The 27176-nt window shown below is 38.9% G+C and overlaps 1 protein-coding gene across 2 annotated transcripts in view; it reads left to right on the top strand.

Moving 5' to 3' along the window:
- The window catches only part of drosha (drosha ribonuclease III), a 188278-nt gene that overhangs the window by 106239 nt on the left and 54863 nt on the right, over positions 1 to 27176 (top strand). For both annotated transcript variants that reach the window (XM_069910590.1, XM_069910591.1), the window contains 3 exons: positions 5720 to 5790; positions 7081 to 7125; positions 26113 to 26270. In XM_069910590.1, the coding sequence (XP_069766691.1) occupies positions 5720 to 5790; positions 7081 to 7125; positions 26113 to 26270 (274 nt within the window). The remainder of the gene's footprint in view (positions 1 to 5719; positions 5791 to 7080; positions 7126 to 26112; positions 26271 to 27176) is intronic.

Below are 27176 nucleotides of genomic sequence, written 5' to 3'. Positions count from 1 at the left end.
ACAGGCCAGACGGCCTACTCCTGCTCCTATTTCTTATGTTCATGCTTTTCAAATCAACATTTGTGTTTAGCTAATAGTTGCAGTGGTTGAGGACATCTGTAATTGGGAGGAAGAACTTTCCTCAGTTGTCCAAGGTGTTCATAAGTAATCTACAAAAACAATATTTATGTGGATCATGGATGTTTCTGAACACAGTTGTTAACTTTGATGTGTGAATTTAATTCAATACTTACTCCATGGTTTATGGGAGTGCCTTGTAGATTCCCAGAATACCCAGATGTGGAGGTGGATAGGATAATTATCCACATTGTGGTGTATTGGAAGAATTTCTTTTCCAAATATGTATTTTAGTCAGTCCATTTTATTCTACATATTACTTGTTTAGATTTATCGTGGGTCAGCTGAATGTGATGCCAAATGCCTCTATTGGGAAAAGAACCCAAAGAGGGAGGGTAATTATGCCAGAGGGCAGATCTGCTCAAATTTAACGCTTCATGGCAAGAAACAAATTGGTAGGAACAAAATTGCTTTCCAGTGTTTTTTCTTTTAAGAAAGGAAAATGCTTGTATTTTAATATGAAATCATTAAATGTGAGGATAGACCTTTGCCCCCTGAACTGTATAGTCTCCCTAGAGACACGGAAGACTACCAATGTTGGAAGCTGAAGCTACAAATCTTGATAAAGGATTTCAGCCCGAGATGTTGACAATTATTTTTCTCCCACTGATGCTCTTCAAACCACTGAGTTCTTCCATCAGTTTGTGTTTAGTTTCCTGGGTCATTTCAAAGGGCAGTTCTGATTCATCCATTGTCATTGGTAGAGATGAAATCACATGAAGGCCTGATCTAATAGGTGAGGGAAAGTTCCTTACTTGAAAGGCAGTAGTGAATGAAGTGAGATTTAACAACACCCTGGTAAATTTGTTGTCATTATGACCAGTACCTGCTTGTTCCAGATTTAGATAATAAATGTGATTTTAAAGTTGCCAACTGGCACAATGGGATTCAAACTCAGTGTCTGGTTCAGTAATCTAGAAAGTAAGAGAGTAATTTACCCATTACTTCATGTTGCCTTGATTTTTTTGATCTTTGCAAGAAACATTAAACCACAGTTTGAATGGCATGACGTGAGAAATAAATCATTCATTAGAGTCAGCTGCGAATTGGTTGAAGTAGCTCAGAATGCTGCTCCCAACATTTTCTCTGTCAGTAGTCAGGAAAATTTGATCCCAGCACACTTGGATGAACTGATGTAATCATGAGACTAAATTAAGTTCCATTCTCTTTGGTGAACTGCGAAAATCTTTGTAATGCAGAGCAAATTTGTCAAGTTTTAGCATTTGACTGAAATTACTTTCCATTGGCATCAGTTCTTGTGTCCCCTTTCTCTCCTACTATCTCAAGACATCGGGGTGAAAGAAGAGCCTTCTGGCTCCTTTTTGTGATCTATATGCAATATACGTATTTGTTGAAAAGACTGTGTCCATTTCCAAGTGGAGTGAACATGATAGTCTGCAGATGCTGTGATTGTGGTTAAAAGCACACAGAAATGCTGGGGGATCTCAGCCTGGCAGCATCGATAGGAGATAAAGATATATTACTGTCATTTTGGGATTGAGCTCTTCTTTGAGAAAGACAAGGAACAGGTAGGCATCAGAATAAAGATTGAAGACAGAGGGAGGAGTCTAGACCAACAAAAGGTGTGAACTGGATATGATAAGAGGAGATGTGAGAATTGATTTTGGCTCTGTGAAAGGAGACCGAGGGGAAAAGAGAGAGTGAGAGGCAGTCATGAGGGAAAGGTGATGGGGAAGGGGGGGGGGGGTGCGTTTAACGTAAATTGGAGAAGTCGATGTTAATGTCATCTGGTTGGAGGTACCCAGACGGAAGATGAGGTATCGTTCTCCCAATTAGCGAGTGGCCTCAGTCTGGCAGTTCAGATATGTCAGCAAGGGAATGGGATGGGGAATTGAAATGGTTGGCCACTGGGACATCCACACTGTTGCAGTGGACAGACCTGAGGTTCTCAACAAAACGATCTCCCAGTCTGCACCCAGTCTCTCTGATATAGAGGAGAACACAATGGGAGCACTGGATACAATAGATGACTGCTGTAGATTCACAAGTGAAATGTTGCTTCACTTGGAAAGACTGTTTGGGGCCCTGAACGATGGTGAGGGAGGACTTGTGGGTACAAATGGAGCATTTCCTGCAGTTTTGTGCGCAGGTGTCAAGGGTACTATTAGTGGGGAGGGAGAAATTGTCAAGGGAGTAATTGAAGGAAGCAGTCCCTGCATAATGTGGAGAAAGAAATATGTATCTTGTGGTGGAAACACATAGTAGGTGGCGGAAATGGTGGAGGATGATATGCTGGGCACAGATGCAGGTGGGGTGGTAAGTGAGGACAAGAGGAATCTTTTTCCTTGTTGTGCATGGGAGTGGAGGGGGCCAGGGCAGATGTGTGCATATTGGAGGATATGTGGTTGAGGGATGATGGTGGTAGAAGAAGGATGAAATCTGATGATCTGGAGACCTCCACCTGGGAGTAGATGTGATGGAGACAGAGTCATTGAGAGAAGGGAATGGAATCCTTACAGGAGACAGGGTGTGAAGATGAGTAGTCAAGGGAGATGTGGGAGTTGGTAGGTTTGTAGAAGATGCCTGTCAAGAGTTTGTCTCCCATGATGCAGACAGAGAGATGAGGAGTGTTGCTTGAGATGGATCAAGTGAATTTAAATCAAGGGTGGAAATTGCCAGCAAAGTGGATAAAGTTGATGAGCTCATCGTGGATGTATGAGGCAGCACCTAAATTATTGCAGAGGAAGAATTGAGTGTGTAAGCTTATAAAGGAATTGTGCCACGTAGCCAGTAAAACAGCAGACATAGCTGGGGCCCATGTGGGTACCCATGGCTACCCCTTTGACCTGGAGAAAGGAGGTTATTGAGGGTGAGAACAAGTTATGCCAGCTGGGGTAGGATGGTGGTGGAGGGGAATAGTTTGAGTCTATTATCTAGAAGGAAACAAAGGGTTTTGAGAGGATGGAGATGTATGGTGGATGTCCATGGTTAAAATCAGGCAGTCAAGTTCAGGGAACTGTCAGTTGTTGAAGTGATGGGGGGCATGTGAAGTGTCCTGGATGTATGTGGGAGAGACTGGACTGGGGGGACAAAATGGAGTCGAGGTAAATGGATACCAGTTCGGGGGGGTTTGTGGATTCTAGCAGGTAGAAACAGGCAGTGCAAGGTGGGAAACAATAAGGTTGTGGATCTTTGGCGTTCACTCAAGCTTCATTTTCCAGCATGCCATCCATGCAAGAATCTGGATATGAATTGTCACTTGCTGGGCTTTCTTGTTTGGGATGTATTATATTCATCCCCTGTGAAAGAGTTTTGGGATACTCTGTGACAGTAAAATGTTTAGAAAAGGTTAATCTGGGATACTACTTAGTGTGAATCCTGATAACATGAAAAAAATGCTTAAATGTGCAAAGGACTATTTCACTCATTCTTCATTCATTTATTTGATGATGGCACAGATAGCATTGATTGTCTGTCCACAATGACTGCTTAGAATTGGAGCTGATGTGCCTTTGATGCACTGCAATCTCTGTCATGCTGCTTGGAGCTGCAGCATTTAAACTGGGCAGTATTGAAAGGATAGTGATGTTTTCCATGCCAAGAGTGTGCAATTCAGAGAGCACTGCAGGTGGTATAGTCCCATGTGCCAATTGCATTGTCCTTTGCAGGATGTGGATATCAGTGGCCCTTCCACCGGTGAGCTGCCACCTTCAATCACTGCAGTTCAAATGGTAAAGTTACTGCCGGGAAGGGTGCTGTGTATATCGATAAACATCAGTCAAATAAAATATTCTTCCTCATTAGTTTATAATTTTTAAAAATTTTAATTGAATAATTTTAGAGCTACAGCATTTTAATAGGCCCTTCTGGCTCACTAGCTTGTGCTCCCAAAAACCCTAATGAACCTACAATCCCATTTGCTTTTGGAGGGTGGATGGAAACCGGAGCACCTGCAGGAAATCGCTGTTGTAATAGAGTTGCACTAACCCTGCCACCATTGTGTGGTGATCTTCCATTGTGGACTTTACTACAGCCTTATGTCATTTCAATGCACATTTTGTCCAACACTTTCAGATGAGATGAGATTGAGGGGACATTGCCGCAAAATTCATGCCAGTAGATTTAAGACAGAGATGAAGGACTGCTTTCTCCAGAGTCGGGAATCTGTTGGAATTCTCTTCCCCAGGGAGTAGTAGATGTTGCCTTATTAAATGCATCCAAGGCACAGAGAGATTTTTTTAAAAATAAGGGAATTGAGGGTTATGGGGAACAAGTGGGTAAGTGGAACTGAGTCCTTGTTTTGATCAGCTATGTTCTTTTATCAAATGACAGAGCAGATGCGATGGGCCAGATGGCCTCCTTCTCATCCTACTTCTTGTGTTCATCTTTGTTAGAACTAATAGTCATCTGAGGTTAGCAGTGAAGTTCACAAAGGATTTGGCATGGCTGTCCTTCTTCAATCTCTCCATCAATTTGTTATCCAAAACCCTGCTGCTAGTTATCTCCCTCACACCGAGTGCCATTCACAAAGTATTCCTTTTTTTCCAGCTACACTGATAATCAATTATTCAAGTGTTTTATTTTTTTTAAAAATATTCATCCTTGCTACCAAATATCCCTGGTCTTGCTGCTGCCTGGTTGCATGACTTCAGCTCCATTGGTAATATACCTTGACCTCCCATGGACGCTGTGAGACCTGTGAGTTCCTCCAGCATTTCTGTGTTTTGACTTCAAATGCCCTCCTACTCCAGGACTCCTCTCCTAAACTTCCTGTATCATTTTTTTCCCCACAGTGGCCTGTGGGTTTGTTAATGATTATTTGTGATAATGAAATGAATTGAATGTGGGTGAGAAAAGGTTGAGAACCACTGCTGCAAGGGATTCCTCAAAGCATACCTTGTTAACAAATTTAGATAATTAAATTTGTATTTACATGTGTGGATTAAGGTTTGTTTTCGTTAACATTCTTTTGAAGGTTCCTGTTACTTATCTGGATCAAAAGCACTATAAATGGAATCTGTTATAAAAGGAATTTAAATGGGTGAAGATGCTTCAACAAGAATTTTGATGGCCTTAAAACTTTTGATATTTGTACCTGCTGCTATGTGCAGTGACTAGTTTGGAATTTTTTTGCAATAGGTAATGTTGAATCCTTGCCAAAATCAGAACCGTTATTAGATAGGTTGACCTCCATCAAGAGCAAAGGAAACGAAGTTGTATTTTTATGCTTTTGGATTGGTGCTTTCTAACATTAATTGTAAGTTTGTATCTTTCCACGATGAGTGAATTAGATATGAAAATTATTTTAGTGCTGGGTTTGCAGGTGGACTGGGCTCTCAATTAATCCAAGAAATGCAAACAAGGCTGTATCAAGAGGTATTTTTGGCAAACAATTCAACTGATGGATAACACAGTTTGGGTGAATTCTTTACACTAAAATCTTGTGATTTTCTTTTTCATTGCGCAAATCACGTTGTTTCCTTGCCAAGGGAAATATTGCATTATATCACCAGTCGTGCTTCTGTTCTTTTATATAGAATAGTATAATTCTGAGGTGGTTAATCACTTTGGGGCAGTTCTGCCTCTTGGGATTTCGTTGAGAGTTCTGGTTTGTCTTTGATTTTGGATATTAATTTTATAGGTGCTGTGTACTTAGAGGGTGGTCTAGAAGAAGGCAAGAACTTGTTTGGTCGACTGCTGTTCAATGGCACGGTAATTATGCAATACTCTTTGAAATTTTTTCTCAGTTGCTTTTAATAGACTATTTTTTTAGAAGCATTGTGCAAAGATAGAGTGCATTAATTGGTCCAGATGGTATTTTTGTGGAGCTTTATTTCCCAAGAGGAAAGTAATAATTATTTTTCTGGACAGTTGGCTGCTAATCTTAGCAAAAATATGCTTTCCAGTAAACATTCTCAGCATCTTTTTGTTTAACAAAGGTGTTGATAAATTGAAGTAACGCTATCTATTCAATCAATGACTGCTACAATACTAGCATTGCTCCATAGAGGTCTTTGCCTTAATCTCAGACTCATGACTGACACTTTGGTGATGAGTAAAAGAGACTCTGAAAGCTGACAGAAAGTCATGTGCTAATCTTGTCAAAATTTGCAGGTGTCAGATATGATTCTCCTTTCATTCTGCATAGCCCTGGTCTTTTATTTCATCTATTGACGTGGACTTTGTTGGCAAGGCTTACATTTATTGCACATCCCTAATTGGAAAAGTGATGGTGAATTGGCATGTTGAACAGCTGCTTGCTATCTGCCACCACTGTACAAAATTGCAGCATTTTGCTGCAACATCAGTAAAATATGTTCATCTGTACATGTCATACATTTTAAATAAAGAAATGAGTCCAACTATCAGGAAATGTGAGTGATATTATCATATCCTGGGTAGAGAGAGGTTGTTCCCACTTGTGTTAGAGTTTGAGGATTGATACAAACTGAATGGAATTGCTGATAATTCTCACAAGGAAATTGAGGGCAAGTTCATCACTCAGAAACTGGTGAGAATGTGGAACGCACTTTCACAGGGAGTTGTTGGAATGAGTGGCAGAAATGCATTCATGGAAGCTGAGTTGGTTCATGAAGGGGGAGGGAAGGGAGAAATATTGATCGGCTTAGATTCGTGAAGGAAATATGCAGATAAAATTTAAAATGAATGACTTGGGCCATTAGACCCTCTCAGTGTTCTAAATAGTGTGTAACCTCTGCAAAGGTTTGTATTTACTTGTCATTGAGTTGCAGTTTACTTGTTTCCTTCATTGCAATCACTTTAGCCTGGCATATTGGCATTCCTATTATAAACAAAGTCTGGGTAAATTGGTTCTGATTTTATTTCACATTTTATTCTGCTTGTATTTTAATAGCACTATTGAAGTTTTAGCAGTGTTAAAAATTGTGGTGTAACCCTTTGCATTGCTTTGTGTTCATTGAGCAATGTATGTTTTTGTGATCCATCACAATGTAATGGCAAGACTTTCTCGGTTTCTTGCAGGATCTACGAGATGTGTGGCTTAATTACCCACTTCATCCTTTGCAAGTAAGGACCACTTTCTATTATCCTTCACTTTGTGGCCTGTTTAACAGACTGATGCCTGACGTGTTTTACACTTGCAACTTGAATTGTAGGCAATGCCGCTGCATAGTCTTGAACCTGAATTTAAGAATATTAATTAAACCTGTCAAAATATGACTGAGTTTTTGTAAACTAACCAATGAACAACTTTCCTCAGGGGTGGCATAGAGGGGTTGTACAGATTTTGTCAATACAGGACCAATTAATGTATAAGATGTGAGTGATATCTCTTTAGGGCTGCCCCTACTGGAATGATGAACCGAAAATAGCGTGCAGTAAAATCTATTAAATTTCCAGTTAACATTCCATGCTAATAACCAAACCTGATTTTTTTTTTAAATTACATTTTTGAACATGGACATTTTCATTTTTTTTAATCTCCTGGGTCCTGTTTTTAAACTTTCAATGTTTCATTTCAAAGTTCTGAAATTTGTTCAAGGATTTGTCAATTTCTGCTGCTGATTCAGTTATTTTGGATGGGACTTCAAACCCAGTTTTCTGGGTCATCTTCTCTAAACCCACTGACTCTTACAGTTACCTCGACTACACCTCCTCCCATTCCTGACTCCATTAACCATTTTATTCCTTTCTGTCTCCGCCACATGACCTTCCATTCCAGGACATGTAAGATATCTTCCTTCTTCAGAAAACATGGTTTACCCTCAACTTCCATGAACTCAGCCCTCACCCCCACCATAATTTCCTGGCCCACTCAGCCTCCGGACTAACAAGGACAGGGTTCCCCTTGACCTCACCTATTACCCCACCAGATTTCGCACCTGACACATCTTCCCCTCCCCTTCCTGCTTTCCATAAGGATCACTCCCTCTTGCCCGCTCATCCCTTCCCACCACTCGGCCCCTTGGTACCTACCTCTGCAACTGCAAGAAATACCCTTACTACTAATCAGGGCCACAAACAATCCTCCCTAGTCATTCAACATTTGTGAATCTGTACGGATCATTTTCTGCATCTGGTGCTCCTGTTGTGGTCTCCTCTACATTGGGGAGACTAAATGCAGACTGGAAGATTATTTCATTGAGCACCTTCACTCTGCCTGCTGCACTGGCAAGGACCTCCCTGTGGCCAATCATTTTAATTCCATGCACTATTGCCACATTAGCATGTTTGATCATGGCCTCATACTGCCAAACAGAGGCTACCTGCAAATTGGCCGAACTGCACCTTGTATTCTGGCTTGGAGGTCCACAACCAGTCAGTATTAATAATCAACTTCTTCACATTCTTTTTTTTAAAAAATATTTTATTTATAATATTTTAAATTGTTTAACATCAATTATAATATATTCATACAGAAAGTATATAATTAAATTAAGAAAAAAACAACCTCCCCCTCCCTCCCCACTAATACCCACCCTCCTCTCCCTTCTACCCACTAAGAAAGTAGAAAGGAGACCATCATTTAAAAAAAAAATCAACTATTTAGCTGGTAAAACCGAGACACCCACTAGAATGGATTGGGAGATCAAACCAAGATTTTTTAGGTATGGGCTCCATACTTTAACAAAAGAATGATATTTATCCCTCAAATTATACGTTATCTTTTCAAGAGGAATACAGGATTTCATTTCAGTATGCCATCTTTGCATTCCTAAAACTAATTAGATTTCCAGGTAATGGCCAAACATTTTTTTAGAAACAGCCAAAGCTAAATGTTGTCAATCTTAATCCTAAGGCATCTTAATGTCCCCTAATAAAAACAACATTGGATCAAATGGAAGACTCACTTTTAATACTTTTTCCAAAAGTAATTTAACTTGTATCCAAAAAGTCTTAACCTTAGAACAGGTCCAAATCAAATGAAAAAAAGTATCTATCTCTTCACCACATCTAAAACACAGATCTGAAGAAATTAAATTAAATTTCTTTAATTTTTGAGGGGTTAAATATAGTTAATATATAAAATTATATTGTACTGATCTATATCTTACATTTATAACCTTAGTCATACTATCCTTATATAAATTTCTCCAAACATTTTCATCTATCTTCCTGTTTAAGCCAGATTCCCATTTTAATCTTGATTTATGAACATTTGACAGACATTTTTTTCAATTACATACATTTCAGAAATAAACTTATTTGTTTCTTATTCAGTAAATAATAATTTCAAAGCAGATTGTCTAGGTAATTTTAATCTGTGGCCTAATTTTTCCAATAAAAAGGTTTTTAAACCTGATAATAACAAAAAAAAGTATTACTAGGAACTTGAAATTTTTCCTTCATCTGATTAAAAGATACTCTGCTTCAAAACAATCTTCAACTTTTTAAATCCTCAGTTGATACCAGATCTTCAAAAACTGATTATTGACAGTAAAAGTAGAAAGTTTATTTTGATGTAATGGCATTTTCACTGAGATCTTTCCTTTTGCTTTGGGGGAAAAAAAAAGAATCCTTGGAAAAATATTTTAATACTGTTCACTCTACCTATTAAGGTAATAGTTAAGTCATTCCATCTATTTAAATCATCTTTACTTTTATGAAATAGAGATACTTAATTTAACTTATACAAATTATATAAATTTCTATCAATTCTAATACCAAAATATTTAATAAAGTTTTGTGTCCACTTAAATTGAGTTCCTTGTTTACATTGATCATAATCTCCTTCAACTAATGGCATAACTTCACTTTTATTCCAATTATCCAGGTATTCCACCATAATCATGTAATTTTTTATATAAATTAAAGAATTTTCAGGATGTTATATAAATCAATACATCATCTGCAAACATACTAATCTTATATTCCTCATTATTAACTTTAATTCTTTTAATACTAAAATCCTTCCTTATTAATTGTGCTAATGGTTCATTTGGCAAAACAAGTAATGTGGGAGATAAAGAACAACCTTGCCTAGCTGATCTAGTTAATGTCAAAGAAGAAACGTGTCCGTTGGTAGCTACTCTCGCCAAAGAGTGTCTATATAAAGCTTAAATCCAATTTATAAATATTGGCCCAAATTGAAATTTTTGCAAAACCTTAAATAAATAATTCCATTCTAACAATAAAGGCCTTTTCGGCATCTAACAATAAAAATAATGCTAACTCTGATTTCTTCTGAGAGCTATGAATTAGACTAATTAATTTAGCTTATATTTTCAGCATAATATCTTTTTAACAAATCTCGATTAATCTAAATGAACAAGCTCACGTAAATATTTATTCAATCTATTGGCCAAAACGTTGGCAACAATCTTAAAATCAACATTTAATAGCGATATAGGTCTATAAGACTCCGGTTTTAGTAAATCTTTTTCTTTCTTAGGTTCTACTGTTATTATAGCGTTTGAAAAGGATTCTGGGAATGAACAAGTTTTGGTTGCTTGTTTTAATACTTCCATTAATAAAGGCATTAATAAATCTTTAAATTTTTTATAAAATTCAAATGTAAAACCATTTTCGCCTGGAGATTTCCCATTTTGCATAGAATTTAAAGCCTTAATAACTTTCAAAATAATTGTAAAATCTAAAATCTTTCAAGCTTGGTAATTCAAAGATGGAAATTGAATCTTCTGTAAAAAAAAAACAAATTAATTTCTCCTTCATTATTTAATGATTGATATGTATATAACTTAGAATAATACTCTTTAAAGGAATCATTTATATCTTCTGTTTATAAGTATCTTTTGAATTCTTTTTAACAGCATTCATAGTTCTTGATGCTTGCTTCATTTACAATTGCCAAGCTAATACCTTATGTGCTCCTTCTCCTAATTCATAATATTTTTTTTTAGTTCTATCAATTAATTTCTCGATCCTCTATATCTGTATTGAATTATAATGCACTTTTTTATTTATCATTTCCAACCTCTTTTTTTTCAGATGGGTCTTTTTGTAATTTTTTTTCCAAAATTGGTATTTCCTTCTCTAATTTATACACTTCTTTAAGATAATTTTTCTTAATTTTAATCAAATAACATTATTTAGCCCTCAAAATAAGCTTTTAATTCATCCCATAAATCAAATTTATTATCAACTGAATTACTATCTGTATTTGATTTCTCATAAAGTCACAAAATTCTACACTTTTTAATCATGAAGAATTAAATCTCCATCTATAAATTGAATCAATTCTATCAGAACTTAAACATGACATCAATAATGGTGAATGATCTGATACAATTCTAGATTTATATTGTACATGTTCAATTCTCCCTTGTAAAGGTGCTGAAATTAAAAAGAAATCTATTCTAGAATAACAATCAAATGGACAAGAATAAAATGAATAATTTCTCTCCCTCTGGTATTCAATTTCCTCCAAATATCCACCAAATTTAAATCTTTCATTAACATTAAAAACATTTTTAGCAGTTTTTGTTTTCATTAAGGTCTTTGTAGATTTATCTAAAATTGGATCTAAGCAACAATTAAAGTCTCCACCAATTATTATATTTCCATTTGCTTCTACCAGATTAAGAAAAACTTCTTGAATAAATTTTTCATCATCTGTATTAGATGCATATACATTCATAAAAATCCAGGATTTTAATAAATTTAACAATTTACCAAAACAGATCTACCAACAGAGTCAAGTTGATAGTGATTTAAATGGCAACATTTTATTAATTAAAATAGCCACTCCTCGTGCTTTAGAATTAAAAGACAAAGCTATAACTTGTCCAACCCATTCTCCTTTTAACTTTTAAATGAGTTTCCTGCAGGCATGCAATATCTACTTTCAAATTTTTAATATGAGGTAAAACACTCTTCCTTTTAATTGGATTTTTGAGCCGATTCACATTAAATGTTACATAATTCAACCTATATGCTGCAATAACATAATTTGAAAAATACTCAACTCCCTTCTCCACCCCAGCTCATCACATCTCCACAGTCAACCTTCAAAGCATACATCTCCAGAGATAGAAAGTAAGAAACCCTAAATAATAATAAAATAATACAAAGAAAACCCAAAAGCGCTGATTAGGTCAGCACTAACTCCCTTAATTACGAGAAGTGGCACGAGGCCCCGGAAGAGGAAAGCAGAAAAAAGAGAATATGCCTCCCCCAGACAGAATATCACAATTTAATTTCAATCAGTCAATCATCTATGGTAAGCTTCTTCAAGGGCTCTATTAACTTGATTTTCATCAACTTCGACTTGAACTTCAGTCAGATTTTGACTTCCTGTTAAAATCTCTCCCTTCGATTTATTTTGATCCCCTTCCATTTGTTGAGAGGAATAACATTATCTTCCTTTCTATTTATTAGGCAGTGAATTAGCAAATTCCAAAGCTTCAGATTCATTAGCAAAGAATTGTGCTTGATATTGTCCATAAAAAAACTTTAAAAACTGCTAGGTATTGCAAAGCAAATTTATATCCCTTCTTCCACAACACTGACTTTGCTGGATTAAATTATTTTATTCTTTTAACAATTTCATTATTTAAATCCGCATAGAAGAATAATCTATTATTCCGAATTATTAAGGGGCTTTGTTGTTCCCTGGCTTTTTGAACTGCCATTTTCAAAATCATTTCTCTATCTTAGTAATGTAAACATTTAATCAAAATAGAGCATCGTGGTCTATCAAGTTCCAGTCCATTTGGAAAATTCTCTGGTCCAAAATTTCAGGCAGCCAATTTTGAAAAAAAAATTACTGGATTAGTACCTCAAAGTCCTCCGGCAAACATAACATAACGTAACATAACATAACATAACAATTACAGCACGGAAACAGGCCATTAGGCCCTTCTAGTCCGCACCGAACCCAACACCCCTCTCTAGTCCCACCTCCCTGCACAATGCCCATAACCCTCCATCTTCTTCTCATCCATAGACCTGTCCAACCTTTTCTTAAATAATACAATTGACTCCGCCGCCACTATTTCTCCCGGAAGATCATTCCACACGGCTACCACTCTCTGAGTAAAGAAGTTCCCCCTCATGTTACCTCTAAACCTCTGCCCTTTAATTCTTAACTCATGTCCTCTTGTTTTAATCTTTCCTCCTCTTAACGGAAATAGTCTATCCACATCCACTCTGTCTATCCCTTTCATAATCTTAAATACTTCTATCAAATCCCCTCTCAACCTTCTACGCTCCAAAGAATAAAGACCTAATCTGTCCAATCTCTCCCTATACTCTAGATGCTTAAACCCAGGTAACATTCTGGTAAACCTTCTCTGCACTCTCTCCACTCTGTTTATATCCTTCCTATAATTAGGCGACCAGAACTGCACACAGAATTCCAAATTAGGCCGCACCAACGTCTTATACAATCTCAACATCACCTCCCAACGAACTCCCTCCAATTTAACCTCAAACCTGATTACGAATTTGAACTTTGCCTTTAACCATATCACCATTTACGGAGCGGAAACAGGCCACGTTGGCCTTTCGAGTCCGCACCGGTTCACTGATTTCGTGCGCCCCCTTCAGGCGTGGGATCCAGTAGAGATTACTCTGAAATCTGGCCATTTCCTAATTACACCCCTAGCAGTCAACTGTGGTCGCCCCCAACCCAACCTCCCAACACTCTTCAATTTCTCTTCCCCACAAGCAACCCCCAAGACCCACATGAAGATGGAGCCAACCACTTGTCATTAAGGTAGAGCATGTAGACTACAGGTGTTTCAGTACTTTGCAACATTTCTCAATATCGTGTGCAGTAAATGATGTTGACTTTAACTCTATGACTCCCTGGCACACTCCTCGGATTGTGCATAAACATGCTCTTGACTTTCCAGTTGAATGGGGTAATATGCAGGGATGGCGAGAGAGGATTTTGAATCTTTGCCTGAAAGGTATTACTTTTGCATGTCCAATATTTTTTTTCTTCTACTCTGATTTTCCAACATTTCAACTTTTAGCAATAAACACATTTTCTGAATTTCCCACACTGTAAAATAATCTTCTATTTTATGAACTGTATCTTTACATTATTCTACCTCCATATGACAATCCTGAACATCATCTTCAAATTTTGAACTTTAATTTTAATTTTATCAACAGTTTTAATACACTTTGCCATATCTGTCTTCATTACAGTCATATCTTCTTTAATAACTCCCAGTTGAGTCGTTATTTTTGGTTCCATTTTTTCACTAATTGAATAATTTTTTCAAATATTTTATCACAAATCTGTGGATCAAAAGGTTTTGGGGTAACATAATATGCACCCATTTTACCTTGAATATATTGATTTCCTCCTCCTTCTGGTTCCTCTCTGTGATTGTGGCACAAAACTTTCCTCTTCCACTCATACCTCCTCTTCTGTAGATGTAGCCAGTGGTTGAAATTGTATGTGGGATCTCTGCTTAGCCCTCGTTTGGCTTGCTACCATGGTTGAAATCGGGCCCATAGATTCCGTATTGATCACTTCCGTAGTGCGCATGTGCAGTATTCCGTGTATGCGCATTGGTTCAACAGTCACTTCTGTAGTCTTTTTCCGTGCTCCAGTGCCATCTTCTCCAGCTCCCCGAGAAGGTGGCGCTGGAGAATGAATCCTTACCCAAGGCTTAGCAGATCGTGGCTGGAGAGGAATCAAGATCGGAGGCTGAGTTTTTAAGGAAGACCCAATTTCTTCCATCACTGTAACTTCAGTTGTAGATTTTTTTTTTTGCAGTCTGTGTTTTAGACCTTTAGAAGAATTTGAGAACTGTTCACTATATTTAAAAGTTTTTAAAAAGTCGAGCATTAATTAATTCTGCCAGGAAAGACATTTTCCTCATCTTCCTCCTATGCCATCACGCCACGCCCCCAAAATTCTCCACATTCCATTAACTCCCTCCCAGGGTCTCTCTCTTTTCCTACTCATCTGTTTCCTTTCCTCCAGCTTACACCCCCTTTCCTTCTCTCAGAAAGCTACCCCTCATATTCCTTTGCCCTCTACACCTCTCACTTAGAACAATAGAACATTACAACACAGAAACAGGCTCTTTGGCCCTGCAGAACTATTTTTCTGCCTAGTCCCACTGATCTGCACCCAATCCTTTGCCCTGTATACCCTTCCCATCCATGTACCTGTCCAAATTCTTCTTAAATGTTAAAATTGAGCTCGCGTTCACCACTTCAGGTGACAGCTTGTTCCACACTCCCATCACTTTCTGTGTGAAGAATACCCCCTAAACTTTTCCCCTTTCACCCTGAACCCATGTCCTCTGCTTGTGCCTCACCTACCCTGAATGGAAAAAAGACAATCTTCATCTCCTCTGTCTATACCCCTCATAATTTTAAAAGCTTCTATCAAATCTACCTCCAATTTTCTACGGTCCAGGGAATAAACTCCTAACCTGTTTAACCTTTCCCTGTAACTCAGTTCCTGAAGTCCTGGCAACACGCTAATAAATCTTCTCTGCATTCTTTTGATCTTACTGATATATTTCCTGTAGTTAAGAAACCAAAACTACACTCAATACTCCAAATTTGGCCTCACCAGTGACCTATACAACTTTACCATAACATCCCAACTCCTATACTCAATACTTTGATTTTTGAATGCCAGAATGCCAAAAGCTCTCTTTACAACCTTGTCCATCTGTGACGGTACTTTCAGAGAATTATGTAACTGTTTCCCCAGATCTTCTGTTCTACCACACTTCTCAGTGCCCTACCTTTCATTGTGTATGTCCTTTCTTGGTTTGTCCTTCCAAAATGCAACATCTCACACTTTTCTGCATTAAATTCCATCTGCCATATTTCAGCCTATTTTTCCAGCTGGTCCAGATCCCTATGCAAGCTTTGTAAGACTTCCTCGCTATCCACAATGCCACCAATATTTGTGTCGTCAGCAAACTTTCTGATCCTATTTACCATGTTATTATCCAGATCAAAGATATAGATGACAGGCAACAATGCTCCCAGTACTGATCTGGAGGCACACCGCTAAGAAGCAGTTTGAGAACCACCCTCTGGCTTCTCCCGTATAGACAATGTCGCATCCATTTTACTATCTCACTATGATTATCGAGCTTCTGAGCCTTCCTGACTAACCTTTTTTTTTAATTTTTTATTTTTCACACCTTCCATGTGGGACCTTGTCTCTCTCTCTCTTCTCTTTGGCTTGGCTTTGTGGACGAAGATTTCTGGAGGGGTATATCCACGTCTGCTGCAGGCTCGTTGTTGACTCACAAGTCCGATGCGGGTCAGGCAGGCACGGTTGCAGCGGTTGCAAGGGAAAATTGGTTGGTTGGGGTTGGGTGGTGGGTTTTTCCTCCTTTGTCTTTTGTCAGTGAGGTGGGGTCTGCGGCCTTCTTCAAAGGTTGCTGCCCGCCGAACTGTGAGGCGCCAAGATGCATCAGATGAAATGGTGCAACCGAGGTAGGTAAACTGGTTGACCGTTTAGAGTTCTGTTAGACCTTGTCTAACGCCTTTCTAAAGTCCATGCAGGCAACATCAACAGCCTTTCCTGCATTGTTTCCTGTTAGCCTCCTCATAAAACTCCTTCAGATTGGTTAAACACGACTTACCACACACAAAGCCATGTTGTCTATCCAGAATCATTCCCTGGCTATCCATATTCTTGTATATCCAATCTCTTAGAGCACATTTCAGTAATTTACCTACAACAAACATCAGGCTCACCAGCCTATAATTTCCAGCATTACCTTTTTTTTAAACAGCACAACTGCATAAGCTATCTTCCGATCCTCTGGCCACACACCCCACACGGCTAAGGTCATTTCAAGTATTTCTGCCAGAGCCCCTGCAATTTCTACACTAGCTTCCCTCAATGTCCAAGGGAATATCTTGTCAGGCCCTGGGGATTTATCCACCCTTATTTGGTTTAAGACAACAAGCACCTCCTCCTCTTTAATCTGTATAGGTTCCATAACCTCAGTGCTTGTTTTCCTTACTTCCCACGATTCCTGAGTAAGCACTGAAGCAAAAAAAAAACATTTAACATCTTCCCCACCTCTTTTGATTCCATACATAGCCAACTACCCTGGTCTTCAAGGGGACCAATTTTGACTCTTTCTATCCTTTTGCTCTCAATATACCTGTAAGAGTTTCCTTCACATTGTCTGCCAAAGCATCTACATGTCTTTTAGCCTTTGTGATTTCATTCTTGAATTTTTTTCTTTCAATTTTTAAAACTCCTCAAGTACCTCATTTGTTCCATGTTGCCTATACCTGCTATATACCTCTCTCTTCTTCTGAACCAGATCTCCAATATCCCTCAATACATGGTTCCCTATTCCTGATAACTTGCCTTTAACCCTGACAGGACAATGCAGACCCTGTAGACTCAAAATTTCACCTTGAAGGCCCTCCACTTAACTGGCATATCCTACCCAGAAAACAATGTATCCCAATCCATGCATTCTAGATCCTTCTTCATTTCCTCAAAATTGGCCTTTTTCCAGTTTAAAATCTGAACTGGAGGCCCAAATCTATCCTTCTCCATAATTAACTTGAAACTAATAGCATTATGATCACTGGTCCCAAATTGTTGCCCTACACATACTTCTGTCACCTGTCCTGTGTCATTCCCGAGTAGGAGATCCAGTGTTACATTCTCTCTAGTTGATAACTCTATATATAGATTTAGAAAACTTTCCTGAACACATTTGACAAACTCCAAGCCATCCAGCCCTTTTTACAGTATGGGAGTCCTAGTCAATGTGTAGAAAGTTAAAGTCTACTATCACAACTTTATGTTTCCTGCACCTCTACAATCTCTCTACAGATTTGCCCCAATTCTCACTGGTCAGTTTTTTATTACTATCCATTCCTCAGCTTCACCTCAGTAGATGAACTCTGTGGCCTGTCCTGCCTGGGCACAACTGTGATATTTTCCCTGATGAGCTATGCCACTCCTCCCCCTTTCATTCCCCTGTTCTTTCTAGTCTGAAACAACGGAAACATTGAGCTAGCAGTCTTGCCCATCCAGCAACCATAGTCTCATAATTCCATTTTCCAATCCACACTCTAAGCTTGTCCACCTTTCCTACAAAACCTATTCCATTGAAACAGACAGGTGGCATATTTAGCACAATGCCTTTACAGCACCAGTGATCAGGACCAGGGTTTGAATCCCATGCTGTCTATAAGGAGTTTGTACCTTTTCTCCATGTCTGTGTGGGTTTTCCCCAGGGCTCCAGTTTCCTCCCACCATTTGAAATACACTGGGGGTGTATGTTAATTCGGTGTAAGTTGGGAGTCACGGACTCGTGAGTCAAAGTGGCCTTATTACTGTGCTGTATTTCTAAAATTTAAAAAAATAACATTTCCACTGTACAATTCTTTGACTTCTATTGTTACACAAAATTTTCACATCATCTGTTCTCTCCTCCACGCCCCTATCTGCTCTGACACTCTGGTTCCCACCCCCCTGCAAATCTAGTTTAAACCCCCTGAAGCAGCACTGGTAAACCCTCTGGTTCAGATGCAAATGTTTCCTTTGGAACGGGTTCCAGCTTCCGTGGAAGAAAGCCCAATGATCTAAAAACGTGAAGCCCTTCCTTCTGTACCTTGCCTTTAGTCACATGTTAACTGCATTCTCCTCCTATTTCTAATCTCACCAACATGTGGCAATCCTGAGATCACTACCTGGAGGTCTTGACCTTCAACCTAGTGCCTAACTCCCTGAACTCACCTCACCCTTCCTACCCACGTTATTGGTCCTTACAAGGAACATGACGACTGGCTGCTCACCCTCCCTTATGAAAATGCTGTGAACTCGATCTGAGGTATCTCGTACCCTGGCTCCAAGGAGGCAACATACCATCCAGGAATCTTGATTCCTTCTACAGAACCTCTTTTTCTGTCCCCCTTAACTATGCATTCCCCTATCACTACACTACAGCTCGCCTCTTCTCCTCTCTTCCCTTCTTTGCCACCAGACCAGACTCTGTGCCAGAAACCTGATCACCATATCTCATCCCTGATAGGCTATCCCCCACCCCCCCCAACAGTATCCAATATGGCGTACTTATTGAGGGGAATGACCACAGGGGTGCCCTGCGCACCTGCCACTCAGTTACCCTCCTCCTGCCTACTAGGTGTGATAGTGTCCCTGTAACCTCTCAGCCTCCTGAATGATCTGGAGCTCATCCAACTCCTGCCCCCAGTCCTTAACTCAGTTTGTCTGGAGCTGCAGCTGGATGCATTTCTTACAGATGAAGTAGTCCGAGGTACTGCTGATTTCCCTGATTGTGCAAGAGGAGCTTCACTGCTTTGGCTGCCATTCCCACTTTACTGATGAGAGAAAAAAAATACATAAATAACTCCTTCCCTTAACCTGTGCCTAATTCTCAGATTCTTTCTCTTCTACCCTCTTAATGGACCCATCTATCACCTCTTACTTGTTAGCCTGTGCTCCGCCCCCTTCCCTTTCCTCTCCCCTCCTGCCCCCTACTCCCATCTTTTTATTCAAGAGAGAACCCGGTTTTCCTTATTCCTGACAATGGGCTCAAACGAAAAGCATTGGTTACCTTTTACCTGCTATGGATGCTGCGTGACCTGCTGGGTTTTCCAGCACTTTTGTGTATTGTACATCAGCATCTGTAGATTTTCTTGTTTAACTCTGCCTCACAGATCTGCTGCTTTGAAGAAAAGATGATTCGTCCTGATGTCTTGCGCACATGTTCAAATTGGTTGCAGTTTCCTTTTTTCCACCAGTGACCACACTTTTTCTCTTTCTTTTTTGTTATGAATTTTCAAATATATAAATATATAGCACTTGGAATATGAATTATGGATATGATTTACAACTAGTGTTTTTGTTGCATTGAATATTTTATTAATTTCATAATTATTCATATCACTTTATTGAATTATTATCCAAATCCCTGAGAATGGGGATTTATAAAGAGCAAAGGAACAGAGTAAATAATCCCAGAGATGCAGACTTACAAAGGGAAGAGGAATACGAGTAAAGAATCCCAAAGTACGGGGACTTATAAAGAGAAAAGAAACATGAGTAAAGAATCCCAGAGAACCGTGATTTATAAAGAGAAAAGGAACATGAGTAAAGAATCCCAGAGTACAGGGACTTATAAAGAGAAAATGAACATGAGTAAAGAATCCCAGAGAACGGGGACTTTTATAGAGAAAAGGAACAGAGTAAAGAATCCCAGAGAACCGTGATTTATAAAGAGAAAAGGAACATGAGTAAAGAATCCCAGAGTACAGGGACTTATAAAGAGAAAATGAACATGAGTAAAGAATCCCAGAGAATGGAGACTTTTATAGAGAAAAGGAACAGAGTAAAGAATCCTAGAGAACGGATATTTATAAAGAGAAAAGGAATGGAGTAAATAATCCTAGAGGATGTGGACTTATAAAGAGAAAAGGAACATGTGTAAAGATTCCCAGAGAACAACGATATATAAAGAGAAATGGAACGGAGTAAAGTATCCAAGAAAACGGGGTCTTATAATGAGAATCTATGAGGACCTGGAAAATCTCAGGATGTACTGATCTAAGAGAGCCTATGCTTCCTCAGGAGCTAGTGGAGTTGTTCAAGTGAACCGGTATGGACTTGAAGGGCCGACGTGACCTGTTTCCGTACTGTAAACAGTTATATGGTTATATAAGTTATGTATTAAAATTAATAACAATATTTTAAAAAGAGAGATATTTTGAAAAGGTGTGAATGGTCCAAAAAAAGTGCAAAGTACTGGAGATACTCTGCAGGTCAGGCAGTGTCTGCTGAGTTAGGAGCAGGTTAATATCTTTGGGTCAGTGGTCCTTCAGAATTACCTCTGGGTTTATGACAGCTGTTTGTCATTCCACAGATCCTGCCCGAGCAGCCAAATATTTCCTGGATTTCTGTTTTAATTTCAAACATCCAGGATAAGCAATTTTTCAAGAAATGCAAGACTTTCTCTTGCCTGTCTGGCTAGATTCAGTGGTTCGCAACCTTTTTCTTTCCACTCACATACCACTTTAAGTAATCCCTTTGCCATAGATGCTCTGTGAATAGTAAGGGATTGCTTAAGGTGGTATGTGAGTGGGAAGGAAAAATTTGAAAACCACTGGTTTAATAGTACCTAATTGAGTTGTTATATGTTTGGTTTCATAACTCCAAAATTTTCTTAAGCAAAATATTTCAGTAGCAATTGGGTCTAGAGCAGTTGTTCTCAACCTTCCCTTCCCTCTCACATACTACTTTAAGCAATTCCTTACTAATCACAGAGCAGCAATGGCATATGGATTTCCTAAAGAGGTATGTGAGTAAGAAAAATGTTGAGAACCACTGGGCTAGATGGTAATAGCATCTGTGAGTCCTCAAGTAGTGCAACAACAAACAAATGCAAAGGCTTCTCTAATTTAACTCCATGCTGATCACAATAATGTTGTCTACTCATTTAATGAACAGTAATATTCCCCGGGCTTCTCACAGGAAAATTTCCTGCAGGCCACCAACTGAAAGATACTCACGAGCTAATAAGATTTTTGTTATTGATTCCTCCAGTGAACAACAAAAGACACCTAATGCCAATCAGTCTAAGAACTGGACAAAAAGTAGACAAAAAGTCTAAGAACTGGACAATCAGTGCATCATATCATCCATCTTTTTGTATTTAAGAGCAGGATCTGCACAAGAATTGCCCAATCATGAGGAAAAAGTACACTTGCATATTTTGAATACTTGAATAATCCTCCCTCCTCCATTTGTTGGTGTGCCCTCCTTCCCTTATTCACCTATTATCTACTACTTGTAGGGTTGTGCTCCTTCCCCTCCCCCCACCATTTTGTTCAGACGCCTGTTTACATTTTGTTCACACCTTAATGCAGGGCTCAAGTCCAAGTCGTTGGTTAGGTACCTTTATCTTTGCTATATAAAGTACACTGTTTGACCTGTTGTGCTTCTACAGCATTATGTTTTTACTTGAATATTTATATTCTCTTTCTTATGAGTTGAATTTTATTTTCCACTTGTTGGGAGATTCCTGCGAGTTCTCCATGGATTGTTGCTCAGGGATTGGATACCTTATCTTTATGCATATAACACATGTACTATATACTTTTTTTTACAAACCAGGTAACCTAACCCTCATTATATGATTGTGGGTGTTATACAAGAATTTTTTTTACGTCGAATATAAAATTGAACTTATTTAAACAGCAACTGGCTTCTAAATTAAAATGTACTTTTAATCACTTGAATTTAAAAACAAACAGTAAAATAAATGATTTTATTTATAAAAGACAGGCATGGGAAAAATGGTAATGGGAGTTCCACACACATTCATACACTTTATACTGAGCGTGGGAAAGTAGTAGTGGCAATAAAACGTGTACAATTTACAGACAAATGTGGAAAGATTGTGTGCAGGCGCACGCACATACACACACCTTGCCACTGCGTCCCCACCAAAACTAGGTACATGCAAAATGGCAAAATTCAAAATTTTGATCTTGCACTCTCGGGAATATCTCTTTGGCCTGAGTGCCATGGTATTCCAAGGAACAGGATATTCTGGCTAGGGCACTGCACCTTTTCAATGTTAATTGCCCAGACCCATCCCTTGGGGCCAGAGATTAACATTTCAAGTACCTCTGAGACAACAGTCTCAGATGGATCTTGCAGGAGGATATCGTCTATATAATGGGTGATTGACACCTCTGGGGGAAGTTGAATGGGTTGTAAATTGAGGGAGATTAATTGTGGCAGATAGTGGGACTATGGAATGTGTACTGTCTTCTGTCCCAAGTAAATGCAAATTCCTCTTGTGAGTTGGAATGTACACTGCCAGGTTATACGTGTGCGCACTATACGAGAATATTTTTACATAGTTAAGATTTTCCATGTGTTATATGTGTATACGCGTTATATGAGTGAAAATACGGTACTCTCTCTCTGTGATGTTACTTCTCCTGGTGCCATATAGGAAAAAGACAAATACAGTTCCAAAATTCCACTGGAGTGCCTCCCTATCCTTTCTGTAAGCCCACAGATGGGGACTGCTTAGAAATCCTGCCCTGTCCCCTTCCAGTTACATTGTGAAAATAATTGATTGTTGTTGGGCTTTGAGGTGGAGGTAGGGTTGGAGTATTCCCAAAGTTTTGCATGTATGCTGATCAAAAATAAACCAAGTGCAGTTGCTGATGCTGTGGGAGGTTTAGGCGGGGGGTGGGGGGGGGGGTCTTTATTTTCAGCATGTTGAGTTTCTGACGGTACCATATGTATGGAGGACTGCTCATATACTGTGAGGTGGGCCCTTTAGGTGATGAACCTAACTAGAATGGGTGGGCTGGTGGGCGCTGCGCCTTATCTTCCCCAGTCATTATTATCCCAATCCAACTACCCTCTCCCCCACACCCTTACCTCAGTCTCAATTATCCTCAGAAGCTACACACTCTGGATATAAGAGTTGCCCCTAAAATGGCACATGATCCCTGGTTTGTGAAGGAGTTTTTCTCATCTGTTGAAAACTCAATAAATTTAATTCTGAAATAGATGGGTTTAATGCATGGGAAATATGATTTTATAACTAGCAAGGTGGTTTTACTCATGTGGAACATGTGATGAGCTGTCCTCTTGACCCATTCTTGCAGGACTTGCGGCTAAGGTTTGGCCACCATGAAGATGAAAGGATATTCAGTCAAGTCAGTGGGGTGCAAATTGGCCTCTGGCATTGAAAAATTGAACTAATGTGATGGGCTGAATGAGCTTATTGCCAATACAGGGTCATTCTCTATGCTTGGTTCCAGCTAGCAGTTCTGAGCCAGGGAACTACAGCATGGTCAAAACACAATGCTAGAAAAACTCAGCAGGTCAAACAGTGTTATGTAGCAAAGGTAAAGATACATAACCAATGTTTTGGGCTTGAGCCCTTCACCAAGGTATGAAAACATGTAGGCAGATGCCCAAACTGCAGCATGGTGCATGTTTGAAATGTGCCAGCTCCACGCCAATGACAATTTACCTTTGTGCTTATGAGCTCATCTTCAATTATCTGCCTCATCTGTGCCAGTGTCAAATCTGCACTCATCACTGATGACTTTTCATTGTTAACACACATTGATTTATTTAATCATCCAAATTTGAGTTCATTTTGTTAATCTGTTTCTTACACATTTATCTCTTTAGTTTCTCTTTCAATTATGTTTTTTTTAATATAATGCCTGCAATGAGTTTCTGACCATTGTGGTTTGGCAAAATTAACATGGGCTAAGCACTAGAAGAAGTGAATGAAACATTTCTGGATAATGATGACATCTGCAGATGTCATTACAACTTCCCCACCTTGCTGCAGTAATCCCTCCAGGTGACTCTCCAGCTTTATTGGCCACAACTCCAAATAAGGAAGAAAAAAATAAATCAATTGCAATTAAAGCAATAGGGCTTTGGAGTTAATTACAAACCTTTTGTAAATACTTAATTTTTGAATGCCAACAGGCTGATGGGTTTTAAGGTGCACTTTTGTGCAGAGGTCAATTCAGATCTTTAAAATTAACGATGGACATTTTGTATTTCATTTTCTCGTGATGATGTAAGTAATTCTCCAGAGTAGGAGCATTTTCCCATCTATTGTAGATTAGGGATCATTTGCAAAATTTTTGCTGTTAGTTTTCATCACTGTATCAGCAATTATGTTTTGAGTTTTTATTTCAACTGAACTCCCTTTTCCCTTTAAATAATTTTGAATATATGGATGTTGTACAGAATGATCACACAGACAGATTGCAAAGATCTGGGATACCTCCAACTTGGCAAAATGTTTACACTTTGCCAGTGTATTGTTTTTTTTGCTTTGTTGCCTGTTTGTTGTGCTTTTTATCTGGGCCATTGAAATTAGAAATTGAGGTTCCTTCCACAATACTCCTGTTTCTGTCAGAGGTGAATTAAACTTTGCAGAAATACAGTGCATGTGCACTTTGGGGCAGCATGGTTCATGTAGAGATGAGCAAAACACTATTAGAGCGCCAGTGACACGGGATTTGAATTTGGCGCTGTATGTTAGGAGTCTGCACATTCTCCCCATGTCTGCATAGATTTTCTCCGGTTCTCCAGTTTCCTCCCACCTTTAAAACATGTGGGGGTTGTAGGTTAATTGGGGTATTTGAGCGACATGTGATTATAAGCCAGAAGGACCTGTTACTGTGCTTTATGTCTCAATTTAAATTATAGCAGTATTTAATACTAATGGCCTGGTAGATTGACAACTGGACATGCTACTTTTTCTTACAAAGCATGCCACTACAGTTTAGTGGAGTTCAGTTTGGAAGCTTCTCTTTGACTAACAAAATGATGCAAAGCCATCAAATGAGTGAGGACGTTGCCAGAACTGCCTGTTATCATGGAGTGGGATGACACACTTATTTTTATATAGAGGGTTCCCATTAGATGCTATCATTGAGCTAGAATGGCCAGACAATCACAAGCAATCCTGAAACTTGTGATCATATTTGCATTTGTCTAATTAGTTTCTCAAATCTTGGCCTTTCAGTTGACTAATGACTAGCTAGTGATGATGCTTAGACTAGGCTTCAAAGATGGATGATGGTCAGGGTCGCACTCCAGGTTCAACTGTGATTTGGTGATGGAAATTAGAAGAGAGCCCAGCCCTCATTAGCAAATTTCTGAATCGGGTTCCTTCTTTTGGTCAAGTCATTGGTGGGTTTCTCTGCAAGTGATTAACTGCATGGCTCAGCAGCAGTACCAAATGGGAACAATTAGGGTTTGGGAACAATTGCTTTAAAATGTGCCTCAATTCTCCCCAAAGTCTGGTTGTTCCACTAGTTGGACATACAAAGCATCTTTATATCCAACTCCATTACTGCAGTAAAATAGTCACAGTGGTTAAAAATAACCTTGTTAACTGTGAGATACTATAACATGGCATGAGTGCACAAAATAGGTTGTATAATTTAAAAATCCTTTCCCTCTTCCCTTCCTATCACACGAATCGACGTTAGTTTTTCAATGAAGTCAGTCAGTGTTCAGATGTTTATTTAACCTGTTAATACAAATGTGCAGGTGTGACATAATGAACCAGAAATAATTAAAATAATGTGTGCCCTTTTAATTAGCTGCAGGAATCAAACACAGACAGGCCTCTAATTGACACGTCTCCAGTTCTGAAGAAACTGACAGATTTTGAAGAGACAATTGGAGTGAATTTTATTCACATTCGTCTCCTGGCTCGAGCCTTCACTTTGCGTACTGTTGGATTTAATCATCTTACTCTGTGAGTTGACTGAATTACTCTCCATCTCTTCAACAGATGCAACAACTATCTTAGTGATGTCTTTTGAGTTGAGCTCTCGTATTTCTCAATTTTACATTTCTGTTCATATAATTTTGAATGTTGAATATATTCTGAACTCTGCTTCCCGTCAACAAGATAGGTTACTTAAATGGAGCTCAACGATCAGGTCCTTTCTCCCCCTGTCCCATCTCCTTGGAATGTGTTTGCTCTTTCACTGCCTCCCACCCCACCTGCATGGACGTGCATTGGATTTCCATTTGCAAGCCCACACTCAAACCCAGGTACATGCTTGATCTCTTAGTTGCTAGGTGCTCAGTTGTGTCCCATCCTCCAGCCAGACATGCACTTGCATTCACCAAACCCCAATACATGCAATGGCTTAATTGTTCATAGCATGCACTTAAACATTTGCTGAATTTTGAGAAGAGAGCTGTGATATGAGACCAATGATAAAGCTCTGCCAAAGTACCAACAGAGGCACAATAGACTAAATAGCCTCTTACAAGCTGTATCTCTTGGTTCCTTGCAAACTGTACAAGATAGTGCAGTTGATCAATCGACGCATTTTCCGATTTTTGACATTAATTGTTAGAAGTGCATAGTCCAAGAAAATAATTAAGAAATGTTCAGAACTTTCAGTTGGCATGAGGTAGACTTGTTCACTCTGATTGGCTACAGAACTGTAGGTGGAGATAGCATCTGTAGATCACTTGGATGGACTTTTTCCTCACTGGGCAAGATTTTTTGTTAAGCATCTTTTCCCTGTTCACACAGCTCCCATTAATAAAAAAAAATACAATTTTTAGGTCGGCATCGATAATAGAGTAATAACCTTTTCAATCAATGTTGGTGACCAAATGAAGCTACTCAACATACACATATAAA

The sequence above is a fragment of the Narcine bancroftii genome, chromosome 1 (genome assembly GCF_036971445.1).
Source record: "Narcine bancroftii isolate sNarBan1 chromosome 1, sNarBan1.hap1, whole genome shotgun sequence".
NCBI lineage: Eukaryota > Metazoa > Chordata > Chondrichthyes > Torpediniformes > Narcinidae > Narcine > Narcine bancroftii.
Note: the sequence above shows the minus strand (reverse complement) of the source record. Positions and strands in the feature narration are given on the sequence as shown.